Raw genomic sequence first — 15,447 nt, 5'->3', positions numbered from 1 at the left:
AACCGTAATGCCGATTACGGTAATTTAAAAATAAATAAAATAAAAAAAATAATTTTATTATCCTTTACGGCTTTGCGCAGTGCTGTAACTAGACTACTCGAAACCTGTGTGCAAACCAAAATCTAGAGGATCTGTACGGCCGTATTATAATCTTTTTGAGGCCTGTGGCCCGTGTGCGGTGTACACTTTGAAAGTTTGAAACTTTGAACACCCGGTTTTTCCGGCACTGCCGGCTTTGCGGTACTCCTGGAAAAGCGGAACAATGGTATTGCCAACATAACGGATCGAGTGGCTACAATGTGTACGCGCATTCAGTTATTCCGCATACTGCTTCCATATGTATTTTGTTTATTGTTGTCTGTGGCGGTAGCGTCTGTCTCTGGCGTGTTAGTGACACTGTACATTATTATTCTTGGCTTTTGCCGGTTTGCCGAACCAACGAACCTTATTCGTTTCGAATGCAAATTGTTGACGGGATTTTCGTCTAGAAATAACATTTCACTGTTGCCGCGTTTTCTTCGTCACACTAGGCATCGCACCGTCCTTCTGATTAGCGACCAATTTTTTATACACACGCATCAGAAAAATGGCAGTAGACAAAGGAGTAAGTATTAACATTACTAACGAATTCGTGTAGCGCGCGCAAATTAAAAACACGAGTCGGCATTCTGTAATGGCGTCGGATGGTGGAAAACCCGACGGGCGATACCGGATCACGTCTGTTGCCTACCCGTTTCGACGTGTGTTCGTGCCAGCCGAACGGTGTTGTTACCTCGTGTTCAATTCGGCGCGCATTTTCTGTCTCACAGTTTATAGTTTTTCCGATTAATTGATTCCCACTCCGGTTTGTTAACGCACGTATTATTTCATTTTCCGCAAGCGCTCGATTGTTTCATACACGTCTCGTGAAACGACAAGAGCTTTTCTTAAATCCAACAATGCTGCGTTAATCATGGCGTCTCGTCTTATTGAAGGTCGTCGATAGCCCCATTAAATGTATCATTCGTATTATAATTATTTACCTCAAACCTGAAATTTACCACAATACTTCCACAATTACTTACCTCAATTACTGTTGACTGTTATCGTTAACATTGATTATATTAAGCACGATAAGTCGACTACCTTCTGACTTCCATCAGATTTTATAAGTTAATTAATAATTGTGTGATTATTAAAAACCAATTATGGATTGTGTGATTAAAAACAATAACTTGTCATTATACTATTATTTTATCAAATTATGTTAAAGTAAATTATTTGTTCATTACCTTATTAATTTTATTAGTTTTTTTTGACACATATCAATTCTAAAGATACCTTGTATTTTAGGATGCCCCAGAACATATTAATCTTAAAGTTCTTGGTCAAGACAACGCTGTCGTCCAATTTAAGATCAAGAAACATACTCCATTAAAGAAATTAATGAACGCGTACTGTGAGAGAACTGTAAGTATAAATTATTAAGAAGTTGTTTATTGTAATTGTTTCTATTATATAGTCTTTAATCAAATATGAGCGTATTGAGTGGTGTACAAAAACTGATATAAACTCGCACATGACCGAGAGTGCTACCTCCGTATGTTTTGGCGGTGGCAGGGTCAACTGTTTATACAGAGTGTTGTACATTATCACACTATTTTAACTGTATTTTTTGGTCGCATTGCTGTATAATATTGAATTTTTCTTTTAGTTCATTTTCACATACACTATAGGCATTTTGCAAATAAAAAGAAGGGCGTATTATTTTACTTTATAATATTTGTAACGCATTCTTCCTTCAATTTTCTGTATTCATAGTTGTGGGAACACTGTAGATGGTGTTGAACACGGTGACATATAAAAAAGCTAATAGACTCCACCAGGGGGGCTGAACGTTGCTCTGCGATTCATTTAAATGTGCCAACACTAGTGCGTTCTTATATAATACAGACTATGGTAACAGTGAATAAATTTTAGATTAAATAAACCTTAAGTATCTGTATATGAAATAAAAATTGTGTTGAAAAAGAATGTATTATTTTAGAATTCATTTAGGCATTGATCAAAATTGTACTAATTTACTTACCTATTGTTGGTGAACAAAATCACAATTGTATTACAACTATAGTTATGCTTGGGTACCAAATTAATTTAGTCATGGCAACTTTAGTTGCTAGTTTTAATTTTATTGGCCATATTAATTACATTAAACAATTTCATGTATGTATAAGTATGTACAGTAAACAGAAGTTGGTGAAATTTTACCCATTAAATTTTTGTTATTTCCACAGCATTTTAAATTAGTACCGCAAATCATTATTAGCAGGTATTTTACTGTCACATTTATAAGATAAATGATAACCATGTAAATGTTACTTTAATTTTCATTACTAGGGTCTCTGCCTTATATATTTGTGTATAAAAAATGTTACTTGATGTTATTAAATTATTTTATTACATATTAAGGTTTTCAATAAATCACCAAATATTTTTACTGAATACCTTTTATGTATATTCATAATCTTTGTATATAACTCATATGATTTAGATATTTAGCAGGCCATTACTTTTGTGTCCTTGTTTTAGTGGAGGTAAATAAATATGGTTTTTTATATTATACTGGTATATTTTTAGTTACATTCCATTAATTAGTCATATTTTATCCATTTTACACAAACGTCATTTTCTAAATTGAAATGATTTGCTGTAAAAATTAATATTTATATTTAGTTTTATTTTACTTGAATCAGTACATCCTCATTACTTGGTTGTTCTCACTGCAATTATGATTTTTCAAATAAACATGTTTGTGACTGCACCAACACCAATAATTTATGACTGCCACTGAACTGTCAACCAGTGATAAAACGCATAGCTTTAACTTGTGATATCAAACTATTCAATATGTGTAAAATTGTTTTAATTTTAGGCTGAATTGAGTATAGTTTTAATATTTTTGAAAGTAACAATATTATTCTCGATATTATCTATTTGAATCAAATTATTTTTATATAATATATTATATATCTATAAATAGATGGAAATTATAATATTATATACACTTGTAACTTGCTTTAAAATTAATACATCAAAATTAAGTTAAATGATTATGTCAATTAACTAATATTAAAAATAAATAATGCTTACTTGAATTGCTCAATATACATTTGTGAGGTGAAGACAAACCTTGATTTTTAGATAATAATGATTCATTGTTTGAAAAATATGGATTATAGTTTTGATTTTAAACACTAATATAGATTTTATTCATCTATAAAACTAGTATAAACTTAATCTATGTGCCTAGTTTAACATTTATAATGTAATCCTTAAATAATTCATTCAAAATTGTAATGTTTTAGGGTTTGGCTATGGCGACAGTAAGATTCCGCTTTGACGGACAAGCTATTAGTGAAGCTGATACTCCGTCTTCCTTAGAAATGGAAGAAGGTGATACAATTGAAGTCTATCAACAACAGACTGGTGGTTGCTTTTATTTTAACTATTATTAACTACTTATATTTTATACATAAGTTTAAATTTTATTTATAAATCAACATTTCATGTACATCATTAGTTTTTGAAACCTCAATACCAAACATTTTCTTTTTATCACTATACTAGCCGTATTAAAAAAATTGTTATAAATACAAATTTATAATCAATTAGAACAATATCAAGAATTCAACTATATTAAGCAAATAAATGTTATATGTACAGAACATTATATATGAAATATTTACAGTAATATCTTTTTTGTAAACAATTTATTATTATTATTATTATTATTATTTTCATATTCCTCTAGCTTAATAATAAACTTGATATACCTAATCAATGAGGTTTTTTAATCTGTTTAATTATTTTGAATGATTCACTAAATTGTGTAAATGCTATTATAATTATTGTGATTATTAGAACAATATATTCAATCCGATTTTTAAAAGGTGTTCCACATATTGTATAAATTTTGCTATATTGAGCAGGAACATCTTCCACACAGTGGAAATCAAAATCTTCATTATAGTCTTCAATACATAAATATTTACGTTTTTTTAATTCCTAAAATAAAATGAGAATATGAAAATATTTTTTTTAAGGCTTGGAAGAAGTAAAGTTTTTTAATATATTTGCTTTATTATTAAGAATGTTATACCTATATTTGTTTTTCTGTTTTATAAGTTAATCTATTATCACATAATATGATAAGACAAAACTAATAGACAACTGTTTTTTTTTGTCTTATTTTAAAGCAAATTATGAGCATTTAATGATTGTTAATTTATTGTGTAATTTGAAATGCATATAAACATACTTTAAAATTAAAATATTCATAAATTCTTTTCACAAGATGATTTACCCTTAATTTTAAAACATGGCATTAAAATGGTTTATTCAGAATAAGAATTTATTATGACAGATGACACTTAATCTGAGTAAATCATTTTAATAATGTTATTTTAGGTATTTAATACCATTTTACCAACTAAATTTTGCACAATATATTAATAATTTTAATGGGTTTAAAATGTGTTTAATGTTAGTTTTCATAAATAAACGAACTGTTTTTTGTTTAATTATTATTCCTAATAAGTAATATTACTATTAAAAATTAAATAGATTAAGTGTATAGCATCCAAATGAAATTTCCATAATAAAAATTGTATTACAAGAAAACAGTTTATACTACTTAGATATTTATTTATATAGTTCTAAATCTTAATGAATACTTACTGTTCCAAAAGATGATACTGTAATATTACATGGACCAATTTCTTCATGGGGTCCAAATGAAATTTCATTTTCTGGTTTTCCCCATATAGCAAAACACAAAAATGTTGAGTAGTACACGATAAGATACAAAATTATACTAGATGGACGGTTAAACATTTTTCTAGGTTTGCGTTTTAAAATAGACAACAAAATATATAATGCTATTAAAAACATCATTATTATTTGTGTTGAAACATTATATAGATCATGCAAAGGATGATAAAGTACAGAAAAGCATAATATTCCGCAGGGCGTACTAAGGAATATTGCTTTTAGAGAAGTTGAAGTTTCTGTTCTGGTTGTATATGTTTTATCAAGATCAACACCTTTTATGAAAAACCAAAAAACAAAACTTGCAGAAAATACCATATGAAAATAATATGAAGTCCATGGTACCCAATACATTCGATCCTCTATGTTTGGATCTGTATCATGCCAGGTCCAATGAATAAATTTTATACCCATTATATCATATGGTAAATCAATTAAAAATATATTTAATCCTACAGTTGCTATGAAACCTACTTTTGTTTTGTTTGTCCTGTACGCTATTTCAATTGCTATGTAGTAAAAAACTGAATCTGTAAAATTAAGAAAATGTCTAAAACATAAACTTTACTTACCTAGAAATGCAATACTTACATAAGATTATAACATACAATGGAAGCCTATGTCGGAAAAACATAATTGGTGCACTACTGTGCCAAAAATTATCTATTTCAGCCATGAGATAACATATACATTCAACAACTAAACCGTGAAAAATTATGCATAACCAAAGTAAAGGACGTCTTCCTCCATTAGTAAGTGCTAAAATGATGATAGATTCAATGAATGTTTTAGATTTCATAAATAATTTTATAAATTATGCTGTTTTGATATATATTATAAAAATGTTATTCTGTAAAATATATCTTCCGAGTTAATTAATTAATTATTAATTAAAAAACTTGCAATTTGATAGTATCCAACTTATAGGTACTAAATATGTATAAACAGGACATCGCACATAAATTTAATTTTGTGGTGATAATATTATAATACATTGAATATTGTACTAATAGCATCAAAGTACATAAATACTTTTTATATCTTACCATGTAAAAGTGTTACTGCTCCACCCACAATAAATAACATCTGGACTATTAAGTATGTTGGCTGATTTTTCCATAATTCCGAAATAGATTCAAATGATATAAATTGCTTCCGAATCTAAAATTATTTAATATTGTATAAATCAAAAGGACAAACCTTGTGATGTCAACAGTTGTTTTAGTCTTATTGTGTTAGAGTGAATTGACAGAATATCAAACTCAAATTCAAGAACATTATCTGTTTATTGGCTTTTATACAATATTTAAATTTGAATTTAAGTTTTGAGATTACGATTTACGAGTATGTATTTATGTAGTTATGTAAAATATAACAATAATTTAAAAATGGTTTTATATACTCAAAAAAATTGAAATATTGTATAAAATATAGCGTTAAACAACATAAAGATCTTATCCTAATATTTGATAATGAACAAGTAAATTTACTCTAATATTAAATCTTAAAATTTAAAATTGGTTCTAAATTTAAGTACTATGTTGCACATGAATGTGAGAAAACAAATAGTGCACTGATATTCTTTTAAAATGTTAAGTAAATTTTATTAAATGAGTAATTCTATTAAATAGTTTTAACAAATATGTTGAATGTTCGTACATCACTTAATTGTTCGATGGTCGCCATTTTAATGGAATAACTCCGACCGTGATTTACTAATTGCCTACTTCACAAGTGGATAAGTACTGAGGAGCTATTGGATTTGTTGCTTTAATATGTGTACATTTATATTTTTATAATATAGGTACTAAACTATCTAAATTATTTTTTAAAACTGTTAACGCCCATTGAACAAAACGTGATAAATACTAAATAGTATTCTATATAAATAACTAGGTATAGTACTATAGTAGTTACCTACTAAAGATTAAATAAGTAGTAAGTGCTGTACTACTATTAGGTACCTATTAATTATAATATAGGTAATCATAATCTACTTTTTTTGTGTATCTGTTTCTGATAATTTAATTTTTGATAAATATAAATTAGATAATAATTATTGTACAGCGCCTGTACTACTAAGGTACCTACCTATATTTTATATGTATTAATCTTGGATCACATATATTAGTATAATATGATGATGATCTAAGGTAATAATAGGTAATATGCATAAGATTTAACTATTTCAAATTTAATTTTTTTTTACCCAATAAACATGTATACAAATATTATGTGTTTAATATATGAAGATATGAACACTAAATTAAGAGGTTTTATAATTTATATGAAAAAATCTAATGTCTAATTAGTAAGCACCAATTATTTTGGTAATTTCAAATTTGTATAATTGTTTTTTTTTTATATACATAACTCTTCGACATTATTATATAATGTAATAAATTAGGTACCTAAACGTCCTAAGCTATAGTTAAAATTAAATTCAGTTAAATTACTATTTTTATAAAACAATAAATCGAATAAATATTTCAGTGTTTTCAATATTTTCAAGCGAGTTATGAAATGATTTGATTAAAAAATAATTCACTTTTATTATAGATACCTATTACTTCTAGAACCTACTATTGGCTACTATCATCTATATCTATAAAATCGATATTTATTATTTATCTGCGTGAGTATGAGCAAATACTTTAGAATGATTACTTAAGTACTTGGTATAAGTGTTCAAAAAGTATTAAGTAGGTAGCTCTAGTATGTATACTGATTTATACTACCATTAAGCAATAACACTATAACTGTAACCGTGGCAACATTTTTCCACAAATTGAGTTTATGCCTTTGTCTTAGCACTTCAGAAATTAGCACCCATGAATTTATTTTAATTAATATGTAGTAGGTACCTATGTACCTACAATACTACAATAGTACAATAGTAATAGTACTTTTACAATAAAAACCACAGAACTATTAATGAATCAAAGACAAATTAAAAAAGTTATTTGAAGTGATGCTTCAATTTCAAACTTCAGGGGTGGTTTCCGATAGCAAAGTGAATAATCCTTGGACAGTTGGACCTTGGTGCATTATATAGAGGTCAAAAGTAAACATTTTCCAACAGTTTTTAAAACATTGATTTTTTGATATTGTTGTACTTATTTGAGTTGTTACTTTGTAGTAACTCAAAAACTAATTACTGTAAATACTTGAAATTTTCACCAAATGTTTATATTAGCGTTATCTATACACGGTTAATTTTTCAAAATATTAGCATTTTTGAGCTATTTATATACAACTAACATTTTCGATTTTTTTTTTTTTTTGAAATGTTGATAAAAATATTTTCCAAAAAAACTTGAAAATTTAATACAAGGTTTATAGAAGTCGTTCTTATTGTAGATAAAAAAAAAAATCAAAAATCGTTAGTCACTAAGTTTCCCTTATTTAAATAGCTATAAAGAAAACTCGAAGCGTCATTACAGAAAATAAATGTTATGAGTGTGAATTTAAAATTTTTACGATATCGCGTAACGATAACGATTTATCCTCAAACGATTTTCAATAATTGATATTATTCAAAAAGTATAGGTAAGTCGTAGATACTTAAAAATTTCACCAATTATTTAGATTGTCATTTTCTTTACATAATTTAATTTTTTAAATATTTCGCTTATTTTAAAGCTATTTATTTGAAATATTCGTTTATGTTTAGTTTTTTTTTTTATATAAATATCGATAAAATTGTTTTGGCTATAAGTAAAAATACTTGAAAATGTAATACAACATTTCTCATGAATTAGTTTTACAATAATTCAAAAATTATAAGAATACATAGGCATAATTTTTTTTTTTTTTTGTGTTTGAAGTTCAAAGATTGACAAAATTCGTCAAAATATAATAATATTTGCATATTATTTTGTAGTTAAAAAATTTGTACAAGTTGCTAAGTGTTGAAAATTTAATAGACGATTTTCCCACAAGTGTGGGGTATTCTAGTCATTAAAACATAAACCACCTTTTTTACCCACTCAATTTAAAATATATTATATCCTAGGACCTAGGCAGTAGGCTGATAAATCTTTTCCGTTCAGAATAGTTTTTCGTATACAATGATGCCTATCATTGGATTTTGGGATTTAAATTTAACACTCCTATATTATAATATATTATTAGTGATCCACACGCCACACGGCACTTAATTTACAGCAGAGCGTCAACCACTTGACCACGTTTTTTTTCTATTTTTCTTATTCTAAGTTACGTAGGAACAGTTTAAAATTAAAATAAATATTAATTAACAAAAAATAATACATTAATTAAATTTTATTATACCTATATATTATATAATAAATACCTATATAGGTATGTACCTATAGAGTATAGACATATCACATATAATTTTATAAATAAAATATTTTGTATTTTGTATATTTTTGTAGATCTGTTAACCAATTATCATCTTGTACATACAGTTTTACAAAGTTATTTATATTTTATGAAATCCAATACTTCTTTGGTGCCTGTTAACTTATTAATTTGTGAAGAACTAAAAGAAATGAAATAAAAAAATAAAATACATTTTTTTTTCATTACATATTCACCAACACCACACTGTTTTCGTCTTTTTTTAACGTTCATGTTTTACTACTGCTACTTACCGCATATAATGAACACAATATAGGTACTAATGTACTATTAAACTATTTCAATGTTTTAATTTTAACATTTTATATTATTATCGTTTTTAAGTCTTCGGTTTTTTATGTTAATAATTTTTCCTTTATAGTTTATAGTATGCAGTATTATGATTTATGAATGCCTTTCATGATTATGTTATAACCTGTTCTATTTTTTATTACTCTCTTATCGGTATTTAAGTTTTTTTATAAGTCTATATATAGGTATATATTATATAAAATATAGAATATACATAGGTAACAATTCATTATGTTTAATAATTTAATATAATAGTAGCCAGTAGGGAGGGTAGGTATAGACGTATAGTTATTTTTAATGTCAATATATTATTGTTACCTGTAAGTATAGGCGCAATTAGGTGGGGGTTAGGGGGGTCTTAGTCCCTCAAATATTTGGCTAGCCTCCACAGATATTATCAATGTTGCACATTCCATAAACAAAATATACACGCATTGCATTTGTTCTAGCCCCCCCTCCCACAAAAAAAAAATTTACCCTAGTTGCGCCTATGCCTGTAAGCTTAATAAATTGTTTCCAAACAACTTTAAGTGGACGGGACCACTTAGTAGTGTGAAGTAGAAGTAGTACTTAACCATCACTGTCTGACTTAAAAAACTGCATGTTCTGATACCTCGCCAATTTTAATGAACAGGCCCATATTCAATCGCACTATTTTAATAAACGATAGTTAGGCAGGTACTCCTACTTCAAAGTATTAAAGTCTATAAAGGTTCACATAATCATATCATTATATTTATTCACACTGGCCGTGTCGTGTAGAGTTGAATCTTATTCTGCGTGGGAAGGGTGGGTGTACTTAATTATTGAAGGTATTCAATTTGTGAGTAACAAATATAATATACATAATAATACTGATATAAATAAAATATAAAAAATAGAACTTTATATTAATGTATATATTTTTTTAAATTGTAATATATTTGGCATGTAGTCAATATATTAATATTCAATAATCAATTTAAGTGTATATAGGTACTCTTAGTGAAATGTTTATACACTAATTACTCTAATACCGGTGGCTCATACCATAATACGAATGCCTAATTGTTTATAAATCATTCCCATTTGAGTATTCGACATTCGTAATATGTTATAGGTACCTACGTCCTACTTAGTTTATTGTTTATAGTGTTTATACACCGTAGACGAGTGTCACATCAGTCACCAGTTACACCACATTCCTAGACCGTGTGTTCAGCGTTGATGTGTTATGCAAATTGTAGATATGATACACAGTTCTTGGTATTAGATAACTAAAGTATGATGTACTAGCCTACTCTTTATAAGTTTTGAAATCGCCTTTCATTAAACAATGACAATATAATGACGTTAAGATAATATTATATTCACCATTCAACGTTTAATATTAAAATTTTGACGATTAATATTCTACTTTCCGTCCAACTAGAGTGACTAATGACATTAAAAAATAGTGGCTGGCTGGTATAAATGGTATAATAATTATTAATCATAATCTCGACGATATTTATTGGAAATCATAATTCATAATATTATATAAATATGTATACGTTCAGTGGCGTATACCGGATGCATTTTACGGGGGTGATTTTGTTTTAACGTTTAATAGAGTCTTGGTAGGTGGGAGTAGAACCCCACACCCCCGCAGGTTAAAAACCGTAATATTATATTGATTTAAATTATTATAAGATGTGTAAATTGTTGATTGGGGGTGTTCTAACACCCATATCATCCCCCTCTCCTAGATACTGTATATTATGTTAACATATATATGTTTGTCAAGATAGACAAACATTTTGTCATGATTTTAGATTGATTAATTATAGAATATAGATCATGTACAGTAAAACTGTATATCAGTTATATATTATTATAAAAATAATGTATAGGTCTTCCTATTATTATCTACGATTACGATGTTTACACAAAAAATATAAACTTATGATGTGTATACCAAACAGCTGATAACGATTATTTTAATATTAATAGTTCATACTCCGTTCAGTAGTTGAGGACTAACGATTTGTAAGAATATGATATTATATACATAATATGATAAAAATATATAATGTACAGTAAAGTTGTTCACCGTAGTTTCGAACACTGAACAGTTCGTCACAGAATAAACTTTATTACACTAATATTATTCTGGCAATTACCCGAATGCCGCTGTGCCGTCCGCCGTATTATCACTTTAGTTTATAACAGTAATAACATTCAATTTAATCTAATTTTTCATATTTTATATTAAAGTTTTACAGTCGCGATTGTCTGATTGATTGCATGTTCCGAAGTGATCAATTTTATTATATTCGTAGTGCTGTCAAATAAGTGATGTGCTATCAGTTAGCGTTGTCGTCTGTAGACCCGCTATAGTTGTTATAATAAAATACTTATCGCTTGTACTGTTAAGCGTACATCTTACAGTGTTATACACACAATGTTGGATGCACAGGAACCAAAGTCTAAAAAACCAGCAGGTAAATTTGTTCATAAAGTATATTTTATATTAACACAAATTTATGTCATACTTACTGTTCGGGTATTATTACAGATACAGCATTCAAACAACAACGATTGCCTGCGTGGCAACCAATTCTAACGGCCCGCAATGTAATGCCCATATTCTTTGCAGTTGCCGCAGCGTTTGTTCCGATTGGCATAGGTTTACTATACCTTACAAATCTAGTGAGTAATTTTTTATATGTACATTTTTATAAACCTAATCATATTTGAATGTATTTTTAGGTTCAAGAATTTACTCTTGATTATACCTACTGCAAAAATGTTGATAATTTGACTGAATCTTGTGCAGAACACATAAAAAGCAATCGTAACTTGTCTTGTAATTGTATTATTCCATTTAAATTGGAAGAAGATTTTTCTGTAAGATATTATATAGATGTCAACACTATGGTTAATGTTATTCAAATTTTAAAAATATGTTATTTGTATTTTGTATAGCCTAATGTTTTCATGTACTATGGATTAACCAACTATTACCAAAACCATCGGCGCTATGTAAAATCAAGGGACGATTTTCAGTTGCTTGGAAAACTTAGCAAAACTCCATCTAGTGATTGTGCACCTTTTGATTATCACAACAACAAACCAATTGCTCCTTGTGGAGCTATTGCCAATTCATTATTCAGTGGTATGTATTACTTTATTTATTTTTTCTGATAGTCTCTTTTTAATTTATTATTTATTTGAAATATCAATTAGGTACCTATAAAGAATTTTTTAAATGGTAATAATTGTTATTTCACTGCAAAAATATTTTAGTAACTATTATTACTATTTACGACCATTTATTATATAATTTTAGCCATTTTGACTATAATTATATTATATTAATATATTTTCTAATTTGTATACTAAATCTTGTTTAATGTGAAAAAATATTAGGTATCTAGATTTTCTGTACATATTATTACAGATTAAATAATATCTAGGTAGTGGGTAATTTAATGCAACAATTAATTTTAAAACTAATATTAAATGAATTAAATGATATTGTATTATACAATATGCTGAAGTATTCTTTTTTTATTTCAGATAACTTAACATTGGTGTACAATGATAAACCTGTTCCATTACTTCGAACACAAATTGCTTGGGAATCTGATAAAAATATCAAGTATCAAAATCCAAAAGGAGATTTGAAAGAAGGTTTGTTATATAATCACTTTGACTATTTTATTTTACAGTTTTTGAAATAAAATTATTGGAAACAGTTCTAAGTCATTGCTGCTTGTTACTTTGTATACAATGTTTAGAAATAATATTATATTGCATTATACTTTCTAGAGTAATATCTTTACACTATAAACTCTATTTTGAATTAGAATGTGTAGGTGTTAGATTAAAACGCATTGAAACTGTGCATTCGTCCTCATAAACGTTAATCAACATCAATACACTGTCACTGCTACCTTTATGATCTGTTCATTATCCTATAAGGGTGGTAAGAGTAGAAACCACGTTCAATTGGAAACAATAGCATTTCCTTAATATTATAACTCCACGTTTTGATAAACTATTTTTTTTTTAGTTTAACATATAGTTTAGCTATCTATGTTGATTTTTGGTATGAAACCTCTGAAGAAAATGAGTATATGTTACATTGAATTTTTTTTTAATTTTTAACTAGCAGTAGATAACTATGACTTGGAAAATGTTTGATTTGTAAACTATGTATGTAAATAATAAAATCATTTATACAGCATTAAATATTTGTTTTTTATAGCATTTAAAGATTTTGAAAAACCAATTGACTGGCGTGTGAATATATGGGAATTGGATAAGGAAAATGATTCAAATAATGGTTTTGAAAATGAAGATTTGATTGTTTGGATGCGAACTGCTGCACTTCCTGATTTTCGTAAATTATACAGACGTATTGAACATAAAAATGAATTTAAAAACGGCTTACCTAAAGGAAATTACAAATTAGTCATAGAATATAGTAAGTTTCATGTAATTAAAATATATAATATGTATATGTATATAATTTTACTAATATAGTTATTCAATATTTTAGATTATCCAGTTGCAGGCTTTGGCGGAACAAAAAGTCTGATACTATCTAACACTTCATTTACAGGGGGCAGAAATTTGTTTCTTGGATATGCTTATATTGTTGTTGGATGTTGTTGCTTTTTATTAGGGTTAATGTTTTTAATTCTTCATATCAAATATAAACCCAGGTATGTTAAAATTAAAAATTATATTACACTTGGATCTTTGACCCTATTTCCATTTATTTACACTTAGTTAAATATAAAAGTGTTATTTAAAACTTGAATTTAATATCTGTAATTGTGTTCTAACACCTGGTGTAGATCAGTAAGCAGTTTAATATAATATACTATAATAAATAACAGTCGCATATTATTGATTTGATGTATACCTCACCCACTTAGATAATATGACTACTTCACTCATTCAAATGAGGATTGAATTCTGGTGTGTGTAATGGGAGGTCAAACCACTATACTAAGTGGTGTTGTAATAAGAAACTACTAGTTTTGGTTTATGTGCACTCATACTATGCTCTTTCAGTTGACAGAGTATAAGGTTATATACTTAAAATGCATAATATGTTTCTTGAATTTATTTTAGTAATTATATTTAACATAAATCTTATAGAATCATTCTTAAATTAGATAAACCATGCTTTAAATTGATGAGTAATAATTATAATAATCATTCAACACTTCAAAGATAAGTGTTCAGCGCAACATTTTTTCATCATTTATCCTCTTTTCATATAGTCTTTCACTTAAATAATACAACACAATTTATTTTAAATAATAACGGTTATTAAATTTATTAACATTTTTTGTTTTCAGTGCAAATACAGGAGATATTACTATTGTTTCCCCATCAACATCTTATCAGTGATTCAGCATAATTATTTCTTAAAGAAATAATTCCTGGTGTTATCTGCACGTACAAATCTAATTAGGCTGTGCTTAAATTAGCAACTAATGAGCTTTATAAGACAATGTGATATATTTAAAAAAATCATATTTTAATTTATCACAATTGTTTAATCACAATCGACCAATATCTAATTTATTTTATAATGTACTTATAAGTTAAATTATTTAAGCATATAATATATCTTTAATACATATAACACCATATAACTTAAATCAGTTAAATCCAATATATATTAAGTTGTACTATTATTTATTATGAAACACTGTCACTTAAATAAGTTTTGATAATTTATTAAAATTTGTTATAATAATCATTTGTTACCTTTATAAAACAATTTTAAGCTTTAAACTATATATTTGCACGTTGTTTTAATGTAAAATGAATAGTAAATAAGGATTTTAAGTATGTGTTTCTAGTCATAGGGGTTAACATTTGTTAGCTGTTATTAAGACTTAATTTTAGAACAATATAAAGCTTTTTTATTATTATTTGTTTACATTTAAACATTAAACAATAACATATTTGTTGATTTTA

General features: G+C 27.0%; 3 protein-coding genes and 1 long non-coding RNA gene across 5 annotated transcripts; 2 read left to right on the top strand and 2 right to left on the bottom strand.

Moving 5' to 3' along the window:
• Positions 1 to 337: 337 nt before the first annotated feature.
• LOC114126077 (small ubiquitin-related modifier 3) lies at positions 338 to 4,135 on the top strand. Its single transcript, XM_027989956.2, has 3 exons — positions 338 to 604; positions 1,333 to 1,449; positions 3,345 to 4,135. The coding sequence occupies exons 1-3, from the start codon at positions 587 to 589 to the stop codon at positions 3,492 to 3,494; spliced, it is 285 nt and encodes a 94-aa protein (XP_027845757.1). The 5' UTR covers positions 338 to 586; the 3' UTR covers positions 3,495 to 4,135.
• On the bottom strand, positions 1,575 to 2,943 carry LOC126550419 (uncharacterized). Its single transcript, XR_007604501.1, has 3 exons — positions 2,069 to 2,943; positions 1,753 to 1,979; positions 1,575 to 1,666 (listed from the first exon to the last, which is right to left on the bottom strand). It is a non-coding gene; the product is annotated as an uncharacterized LOC126550419 (long non-coding RNA).
• Positions 3,474 to 6,667, bottom strand: LOC114126074 (uncharacterized). Its single transcript, XM_027989952.2, has 5 exons — positions 6,466 to 6,667; positions 5,853 to 5,967; positions 5,398 to 5,565; positions 4,717 to 5,336; positions 3,474 to 4,044 (listed from the first exon to the last, which is right to left on the bottom strand). The coding sequence occupies exons 1-5, from the start codon at positions 6,490 to 6,492 to the stop codon at positions 3,817 to 3,819; spliced, it is 1,158 nt and encodes a 385-aa protein (XP_027845753.2). The 5' UTR covers positions 6,493 to 6,667; the 3' UTR covers positions 3,474 to 3,816.
• LOC114126075 (cell cycle control protein 50A) lies at positions 5,411 to 15,447 on the top strand. Of its 2 annotated transcripts, XM_027989954.2 has the most exons (9): positions 5,411 to 5,558; positions 11,719 to 11,945; positions 12,020 to 12,153; positions 12,214 to 12,351; positions 12,430 to 12,619; positions 13,024 to 13,137; positions 13,715 to 13,933; positions 14,009 to 14,174; positions 14,820 to 15,447. In XM_027989954.2, exons 2-9 carry the CDS (start codon positions 11,906 to 11,908, stop codon positions 14,869 to 14,871), a joined length of 1,053 nt encoding a protein of 350 aa, XP_027845755.1. In that variant the 5' UTR covers positions 5,411 to 5,558; positions 11,719 to 11,905; the 3' UTR covers positions 14,872 to 15,447. The 2 variants fall into 2 exon arrangements, with proteins under 2 accessions (XP_027845755.1, XP_027845754.1); XM_027989953.2 differs by lacking the exon at positions 5,411 to 5,558 and having other exon boundaries at positions 11,446 to 11,945.

Source organism: Aphis gossypii, chromosome 2 (genome assembly GCF_020184175.1).
Source record: "Aphis gossypii isolate Hap1 chromosome 2, ASM2018417v2, whole genome shotgun sequence".
NCBI classification, from domain to species: domain Eukaryota; kingdom Metazoa; phylum Arthropoda; class Insecta; order Hemiptera; family Aphididae; genus Aphis; species Aphis gossypii.
This window is presented reverse-complemented; position numbering and strand designations above follow the sequence as displayed.

Excerpts from the sequence above, each read along its gene's own strand:
- LOC114126077 (XM_027989956.2), top strand. Across the intron at positions 1,450-3,344 it reads ACGCGTACTGTGAGAGAACT|GGTTTGGCTATGGCGACAGT; the intron begins GTAAGTATAAAT and ends GTAATGTTTTAG.
- LOC114126074 (XM_027989952.2), bottom strand. The coding sequence starts at position 6,492 with ATGGCGACCATCGAACAATTAAGTGAT. Across the intron at positions 5,968-6,465 it reads CCATCGAACAATTAAGTGAT|ATTCGGAAGCAATTTATATC; the intron begins GTACGAACATTC and ends AAATAATTTTAG. Across the intron at positions 5,566-5,852 it reads AGCAGTAACACTTTTACATG|CACTTACTAATGGAGGAAGA; the intron begins GTAAGATATAAA and ends TCATCATTTTAG.
- LOC114126075 (XM_027989954.2), top strand. The coding sequence starts at position 11,906 with ATGTTGGATGCACAGGAACCAAAGTCTAAAAAACCAGCAG. Across the intron at positions 12,352-12,429 it reads AATTGGAAGAAGATTTTTCT|CCTAATGTTTTCATGTACTA; the intron begins GTAAGATATTAT and ends TATTTTGTATAG. Across the intron at positions 13,934-14,008 it reads CAAATTAGTCATAGAATATA|ATTATCCAGTTGCAGGCTTT; the intron begins GTAAGTTTCATG and ends TCAATATTTTAG.